The 9,226-nt window shown below is 42.9% G+C and overlaps 1 protein-coding gene across 1 annotated transcript; it reads left to right on the forward strand.

Annotated features, from left to right (window-relative positions):
• The first annotated feature begins 1,534 nt into the window (after window positions 1–1,534).
• Window positions 1,535–8,823, forward strand: LOC127297254 (NAC domain-containing protein 105). Its single transcript, XM_051327549.2, has 4 exons — window positions 1,535–1,707; window positions 5,424–5,608; window positions 5,703–5,974; window positions 7,968–8,823. Exons 2-4 carry the CDS (start codon window positions 5,446–5,448, stop codon window positions 8,619–8,621), a joined length of 1,089 nt encoding a protein of 362 aa, XP_051183509.1. The 5' UTR covers window positions 1,535–1,707; window positions 5,424–5,445; the 3' UTR covers window positions 8,622–8,823.
• The last annotated feature ends 403 nt before the right edge of the window (window positions 8,824–9,226 follow it).

Consider the following 9,226-nt stretch of genomic DNA (forward strand, 5'->3'; position numbering starts at 1 on the left):
GTGAAAGAAAGAGAGGAGATGCGCCTCACTGGAAGGCCTAGATGTCGGGTTGCTATTGACATCTTTTAAATACTGCATGTGTTTTCAGACATAAAGGGGGGAAATATTATCTTCTGACCGTTTTATCAAGGTGCCTAAGCAGTTTATAAATTTATGAAGTTTGTGCCACCTATCACATAAATAGAGATTAGTTAGCGCCCAACATTGGCACTCCATTACTCGAGTGCTACATAATGTGGTATATGATTGTTGTTTATGTTACGGCGTAAGGTAACTCTCTGATGACAACTCTTATCGTCGACCATCTCCGACCGTTCGCTTATTTATCATTTGAGCACTAAAGCATGTATAGTCCAAAATTTATAACAAATGAATAAACAAGAATATAACTAACATCGGATTGTAAGAAGATAACCTACATTACCAAATTGACCGACCATCATACTTCCTCTCGCTAAAATTTTAGCGCGCACATGCCCCTACTTAAAGCCGTTAACCCATTCACACATTCTCCCTTCTCTCCAATCTACGGTAAGTTTTACGTATGGTTAACCTAAAATTTAAACCAAGTATTTAGAAAAATATAAACATCTCCAAAATCAATATTACTTGAAGCATCATGAAATATACTTTAGATACTGTATGCATTTGATAATGTATATGTTGATTTTGTATGTACTTCATCAGAACTTTATAAATTTTGTGTTTTGACCGAAACTAAAACCAGATTGATTAGGAAAGGAAGGTGTACAAATTAGCTGTAGTGCTAATTAAGTGGCCAACTACTGTCCATGCATCAACCCATCGCGAGAGTGCTTTCCCAGCGAGCTAGAGTTGCTAAGAGCATCTCCACTCGTCTCCCCGCAGAGCCCCCCACGGCCACTTTTTTTCATCCGGACGGCGAAAAACGGCCCAGTCAGGCCCCCGGTTCCTCGTTTTGATCCGGATTTGAGCCTATTTTCGTCCGGACTCCCCATGCCATCCCCGGCCCCCCGGGGAGCGCTCGGGGACTCCGGATGAAGCTAAACCAACCGCCCACGCCCACGTGTCTCCTCTTTCGTCCGGATTCCCCGAGCCGTCCTCTTTTTCCCCGAGAAACGCCGCTTGGGGAGCACACGACTGGAAATATACTGCCCCCCACGCCAAATCTTCCTCCAATCCGGACAAAAATTTCGCCGGATTTGGGCGTGGGGAGCGCCAACGAGTGGGGATGCTCTAAGTGCAGTGGATGTAACATGCATGGGGATCGATCGATCGACGACAAAGAGACAAAGCTACTGCTAAGCGCATTCTGTTCCTTTTGTACTGCACCCTAACAGTACACAGTACCGGGAGAATGAGATGGACCGAGTGGAACCTAGAAGAAGGGTCCGTGACGTCAGCAGTGGGACCAGGCGGGTCCCGCGGGCGTTCATTCCCCCTCGCCCACGCGCGACGGAAAGGAGAGCGCGACCCCGGCATCCTCCCTTTTTTATACTCGCCACCTTCTCGCCGTGCTTTCTCCATTCTCCCTCCTGTATATACACCTACGAGAGCCATCTCATTGTCTCCAGCTTGCACCTCGATCTCCATCGAGCTATTCATTCTTCCATACACACACCATCCTGCTCTTCCTGATCGACCAAGAAATTGTAGTGCATCCTAGCTAGGAGAAGAGATCGGGGTCTGATCGATCTGTGATCTAGAGCACGTAGCTGATCGTCTGAGGTGAGTATATATCAAAGCTACTGGTTGATCAATCCAGTTACTTAGGTGTTCATCGATCTGTGCTGCATCTTGATCGATCTAGTTTCGTCAAGTTTCTGTTTTTTTTTTTCTTTTTGTGTGGATATACTGCAGATGTTTGTTCTATCTGTACTCTCTGCTCCCTTGCTGCTTTCCTCTTCACTTGCTTCATGTTTTAGGGTAGATGCACAGAAACGATGAGGGGCTGATCATTTTTCCTGCTATGCGTTTTGATATCATATGCATATATCCTCCAAGATTACCCAGTACATATGGCGTATCTGGCCGCATGGCTTCTTGGTATCCATGGATCCAAAGTTTCAATTTATATCATGTCTGTTGATCTTCAAAATTGCAATTAAGTCCAAAGTCACACCGGATATTTGTGTGGTTAAATATTATTGAATTTGCACACATGCATATTGGCAGATTTTTGATCTAGTTACATGTGTTCAGAATTACACAATGTAACCAAAGATATACTTAACCAGGTTTGTATGCATTTTTGCGACAAGATTAACCACATTTTATATATTTGTTAGAACCGGCCATTTCTTAAGTTAGGAGCTGTACAAAAAAAATCGAATTAGTTGGAACCGAAGAATCCATCAGGGGTTCGATCATCCTTGCTCGCTCAAATCTTGGTTCCTTATTCTTATATATATCAGTATCTGTAAGGGGCTTTTTCTCTTAGGCCATTCTTAAAATCTTTTAAGCATTGTGAATACATTGATGTATATATAAATAAGTTTTTTTTACGGAACCACAAAAACTATATATTTTGTAGATTTCTTTTGGTTTATGTCAAGGAAGAAAGCATGCAGTGATCATGATATAATTGGGTTTTCATTTGCGGCCGTGAAAAAAGAGTTATATATGTAATTTACCAGTTGAAAAATATACTCCCTTCATCCATAAAAATATGTCTCAACTTCGTTTAAATTCGCATGTATCTACACACTAATACACGTAATGGTACATGCATATTTTAACAAAGTGGGGACTTCCTTTTCAGGACGGAGGGAGTACTTTCTTTCTTTCCATCAAAATAGGTATTCAATCTTATGGTGTGTGTGGGTTGTGACCACAACAAAATTAAAACAATGTTTTACTGAAATATAAAAAGTTAAACTAAAATCGACTTCCATATGGTATACATCCATCTGCCGCCAAAACTGAACATGCTCGCGTATGCTTTACGAAGTAGACCATTTTTGTTTCACACGTAAATTCATGTACGGAGTACCCAAATTTGCAAAGCGTTCCAGTTAAGGGTTGGGGAAATTGTACATTTTCTTTGTTTGCAAGAAAATATGCCAATTATTTTCATGATGTTATAGAGTAGAAGTGCATGAAAGGAGTGTTTTAGTAGGATAACACCAATATGAAATTTTAATGAGCATTCACAGAAAACATTTTCAAAATACTTAGCTTGGTGAGCAAACAATGACCACATTTAGTTTTCTTCACATGAAAGGATACTAAAACATTACTCTTCATACACACTTACATTTAACCATACATGGGTCATTGCACATACCAAATGTTGGCACTCCCTCGGTTACCATGCGGCCCAACTTAGATATCCTTTAAGGTGGCAAGTCTGGCAAATGTTATGGTTACCTTGAAACATTTCTTAGCAAACTAGCATGTAGGAGTTTAGTTTGAGGCCTAAATTTCTCACTGATTAGACAAGTAGGCTATTTTGCTCTTTTGTCCACTATTGCTTTCGTTGAGTATTTTGCGTTCTATATGTCAAATATGTATCGACCAAAAATATATATAGTCGCTAAAAGAATTTTGCGCTTGCTACACATTTCACATTAAATTTGTAAACTCAGCCTTCTTATGGCATGATTAGAAACATAGGATTATTTCCCAAATTTTGACAGAAATACAAGTCTTGGCATAGATGCTCTCATGTTCCTAACACGTCCTCTCTTAGACTGTTCTGTCAATTTTCTTCGTCCAGCGGGACAGGAAAATATTGACAGAGAGATCTGGTAGTGATGACTACCCTAGCTCTCTCATTCACACAACAACAACAAGGGCATGCATGCACCCCACAAGAGGCCAAAGGGTGGAACACTGGGAATGATTGATCTCCCTGGACCTTCTCCTTCCTTGATCCACCCTACATCACTGTCCAGTACGACCACAGTAGCTAGCTAGGCCACGGTACGGTCGACACTGCAGTGCACTTCAGACAACTGTTCAGTCACCAGCCGTAGCAACTTGCAAGTCTAGCTGAAGGCAGAAGCTAGAAGCGTCACTGTTGTGCTATGCCATGGAATTCGTCGACAAAGAGACAGGGCGGTCAGAGGCCGTGCAAGAGAGGAAGGGAACCGATGGTCCTTCTCTTTGCATGCTTTGGCTGGCTACCGGAGTACCACTCCACTCCAGTGAGTGGCTTTTTAGCCGCGGCCGTCTCCTTTGCAGGCCTGATCCGAGAAAAGAGCTTCATTCCTCCATCTCTCCTTCCTCTCCTCACGTTTTATTCTCCATCTATCCTTTTCGCCCACAGCCCCACACACCCTTCAGCATGCCAAGTTTCTTATTTGCATGCAATACAAGCGCGTGCGCTCCGCCGCTCCGGCCGGTTGTGTATGTGCCTATGTGGTGCATGCACCATCTTGATATAGTGCTACTGATGGTTAGGGTTGAAAGATATAGAATCTTACAAAATTGACACTAGTTTATCAGAAATTTGTATCTCCGACAATTAGTTGCGGGCAAAACTCCAAACAGGAAAGTAAACATAAACTCCATCATTTGCAGCGTTTCTCTACAGTAAAAAATGGCTCTGGCTGACTGGGTCTGAATTGTAGTTGAGTTCTATGCATTGCGTTGCATTTCATGAGGGCTTTATGATCAGGTTGAGTAGGGAATCATTAGCACTTCACTTCATAACTAGACTAGCTTTTTTACAAATCTTAAACATTTTTTCCTTCGGGGATATGTTGATTTAGTATAGTGTACATGCACATTTCCAATTAAGCATATTTTTCATTCACCCCAATTCTCAGCTACTCCTACACACCAGACCACATCCTGTTGCAGCTATAATTCCCTGCTGACTACTGCCCACATGCCTCCGATTCCGCACTCCACAGTCGACAATATCATTCTTAGACCTGTAACTTTGAAACATTTGTCTGTCCCTCTCAGCTGCCTCTTCTTCAGGCTTTGCCCTGCTGCTACTACTAGTATACTCATCATAAGATAAACTGGAGTGCAGAACCCAACATGCCTCGATTAATTTTAACTAGATCACTGAAACCCATGAACACTCACACAGAGATAGTAGTACTATATACAACTCCTTCATCGAACCATCGTATCTTTTTCTATAAAGAACTCTCCTATCTGCAGTTGCCTTTGCAGTATTGCTACCCCTTCAGTCTGTATGCTACTCATTCACTACCGATCCACACCCAACCAATAGTCCAACACTACTGTTCCTTCTGCTGCAAACTGAACTCCCCTATCTGCAGTTACCTTTGCAGTACGGAGTATAAAGAAATGTAGGCTTGCATTGTCTCGACTGATTCACGCGAGCACTTGTATGCACACTTGCATCTCCTTTATTTATTTACACTAGTAGCGCTAGTACTACTGCAGAGCTATATCATTCAGATGCCTAGGCGTTGCTGAATTTGATGCACAACTTGATCAATCTCTACCTGTGCGTCGTGCAGGCCAGGTAGTGGGGGCGATCATATGGACTCCATGGAATCATGCGTCCCTCCTGGCTTCAGGTTCCACCCCACCGACGAGGAGCTCGTCGGCTACTACCTCCGCAAGAAGGTAGCCTCACAGAAGATCGACCTCGACGTCATCCGCGACATCGATCTCTACCGCATCGAGCCATGGGATCTCACAGGTACCTTTCTTCAGACCAAGTTTCCGACGTGCATGCATTGCTCCCAACTTCTTGATCTTTAATTAATTTTGTGTTCAATCTGAATGAACCGAAGAACATTGTGGGATCGGGTATGAGGAGCAGAACGATTGGTACTTCTTCAGCTTCAAGGACCGCAAGTACCCGACGGGGACGAGGACGAACAGGGCCACCATGGCCGGGTTCTGGAAGGCGACGGGAAGGGACAAGGCAGTGCACGAGAGGAGCAGGCTCATCGGCATGAGAAAGACGCTTGTCTTCTACAAGGGAAGGGCTCCCAATGGACAGAAGACCGACTGGATCATGCACGAGTACCGCCTCGAGACCGACGAGAACGCGCCGCCGCAGGCAAGCTCTCTAGACTCATTACCGTTTTCTGAAGAAATAGTACCAAGAGTGACATTTAGCTATGCATTACTGCATTTCCATTTCAATCTAGTGTTTCCTTTAAGTTCGCAATTTAAGAAGTTGATAGGTCGACGCGCAAGAGTTCACTCCACAGTTCAATATATGAATCTTGCTTATTCTTGGCGTAGAGATATGTGATTTTTTTTTAGATCAACGGGAGATATGTGAATGTTACTCAATTGTACAACTCCTAACATGCATGCAAAAATTGATTATTTTTCTTTACCTAAAGAATGTTTAATTATCAAGAAAAACACAACTTAGGTTTGGAAAGTTCGTCTGAAATCTAACCTAATTTTATAATATTCCATCAAATTAATGGGTGTGAGAAAATGTATATCCTTCTCTAACCGGTTCTACGTTTCCAGCTTCACGATTCTATCTTTTATCTCCTAAATATTCTATAATATAAGCATATCAATTATATGGGTGTGACTAATAGTTCTCAGTTAGACGACATCATCAAATCTCACTTGCAACCCATGTTGTAACTCGTTATTAGCATGAATCATGAAGCAAATATAATGTTCTAGAGACATCAAATTGTAACTGAAAAATCTTAATTAGTTGCAATCGAACTTGAAACTCAAGTGCACGAATGACGATCCAAATCTAATATTGTTGGACTCAATTGGGAACCAAGATAGCTAAGAACTAGCAAAACTGAAATTATATACATGATAGTTGTTGTTTTCTGTTATGTTCGGCTACAATTCACATTCAGGCCTACAAAAATAAATCACATTTATATGTCATAAAAATACAAATACAAAATTTAAAAACAAATAAAACAATAACATGCATACATACCCAGTCTATACACTTTATCATATTAGTGGTCAGTGTTTAAAAAATTAACCACAAATGTACCTATGTGCTTTATATTGTGGAATATATTGAGTACTTCTCAATTAAAAAATCACAAGTTTACACTTGACCGGTTCAATTTACTACACATCCTAACAATGTTTTTTTGGTTTAACATGAAATTCCTCAAGAATAATTGATATAGAAGTGCTCAATTTTTTGAATAGAAACATTAGCATAACACTAATGCATGTATTTATATATATTTTAGTACATGAGATTTGTACAAGAAAATAAAGGCTAACCAGGAGCTAATAAATTAGAGACTAAGACATCATGTGAATGCAGCCAGACATGAAATAAAGATTGGAAATCAAAGTTGGCTTTCCTAGTGCCTCGCTCAAAATTTTCTGGTAAATATATGTGTGATGTACACTCGCAGAAAAGGAATAAACATGTAACAAAGAAAACAACTTCTCAAATACTACCAGGATGCCTTATACATGCTGAGAAGAAATAGGTTTTTATTGTTAAAGTAGCACTCACAAATCTTCCTAGACGCATGCATGACTCTAACTCAAGCACCACACCACTAATGGACCATAGAGAGGAACGCATCACTGGTAGCAAAGCACCGGCAACAAGATAAGCCACCTTTTTGTGAGTCTTCCAAAGTCTTCTACTCTTCCAGATAAAGGTAGCTAGGCAGCCTGCATGGCTGCATCCAGTGTTGCCATCCTGACCGTGCCACTTGCCTAACCTTTTTGGAGTTCTCCTAGAGAAAATGCATGCGCATGCATGTCCTGGTTTAGGGTTTCGCGGTGTGAACATCTTCACGCGCGCCATTGTTTACAAGCTGTCTGCAACTAGCTAGGACTAGTAGTACTCATCAGATACATTGCACAATCACTACTAGGAAGAAAATCAAAGCTTCAGGACTCCACTACCAGTGAGGGGGAGCTATAGCTAACCTTTGTAGATTCCTTTCACCTGCAAAAAAATCTGTGATTTTTTTAAGGTGAAAATTTTCAGACATTTCAAGTGGAACTTGCAAAAGGCCGTATGTTTCACACGAATAGTAGCTAAAGATGCTAACTGGGTAGTGTCTTTGTATGTCTGTCTACAGGAAGAAGGATGGGTGGTGTGCAGGGCGTTCAAGAAGAGGACGGCCTACCCAAACCGGGGCATGGTGGAGAGATGGGACGCCAACTACTCCTACCACGAGGGCAATGCCATGGGTGGCGCGGCCGCGGCGTTCGTCAACCCGAACATGACGGTGCAGATGGGCAGGAGCGCGCGCTTCAAGGAGGAGGCGGAGCAGATGGACGGCGCCGCCGCCCTCGTGCGGTACACCTCCAACCACCTCGTCGAGCTGCCGCAGCTCGAGAGCCCGTCCGCGCCGCTCCCGCGAAAGAAGGCCTCGGCCGAGCAGGAGGAGGAGGAAGACGCCGTCGACGCTGGCCGCAGGCGGCGGCCCGGAAAGACCGCCCGGGTCGACAATGAGACCACCACGGACTGGAGGGCGCTGGACAAGTTCGTCGCGTCGCAGCTAAGCCCTGCGGAGTGCGGAGCTCTGGAGGGAAATCCAGCGTCGTCTACCGCGGCGGCAGTCTGTGCGAGCTCACAGGCGCAGCTGGATCACCATGACGACGATGACATGGCCGCATTGCTGTTTCTCAACAGCGACGGCAGGGATGAAATGGAGAGGTGGACGGGGTTGTTGAGCTCGGCCGGCACCGGCGTTGACGGCGACCTCGGGATCTGCGTGTTTGATAAATGATGAAGGGCTGTTAATCGTATGGGATGCATGCATGATATATGGTTATAGCTGAAAGTTTTATATTTTGTTCTTACTTCCTTTTCTGCCTTTCTGTATGTCCCCAAATGTGACTGTTTGTAACTTTCTAATTGCCTGTCCATGTGAAAATTCATAATATGCATGTCAACGCGATGCGCTTGTTATCCGAGTCACCTTTTGCTTTTGCTGTTGGTGCGATTTTCTAACTTTTCTATGTGACATGGCTACATTGCCAGCCGAAAATTTTCATTGGCAAATGGGGGTGGGCAAATATGGAGATCCTTGCCCAATGTGACAACTGTGAGGCACCGTTTGTGACCACGTTGGCGACACGTTTGTGATTTTCACCCTTTGTAATGAGCATTTTGCATTTGGTAATTCCGCAGATTTCACAGCTCAATGTACACATATCATAATTACAGATTTCACACCATACACACAAATATTATACCGACAACAACAATTTCATGCATCCCAATGGAAATTAATTGTATCATTCTAGGGGTGGCAGCTTTATAAATTTAACATCCTAACAACATCTCTAACTGATGATGTAAAACAAATTTTTAGTACATCAGAGGTCAAAA

The sequence above is a fragment of the Lolium perenne genome, chromosome 4 (assembly GCF_019359855.2).
Source record: "Lolium perenne isolate Kyuss_39 chromosome 4, Kyuss_2.0, whole genome shotgun sequence".
NCBI lineage: Eukaryota > Viridiplantae > Streptophyta > Magnoliopsida > Poales > Poaceae > Lolium > Lolium perenne.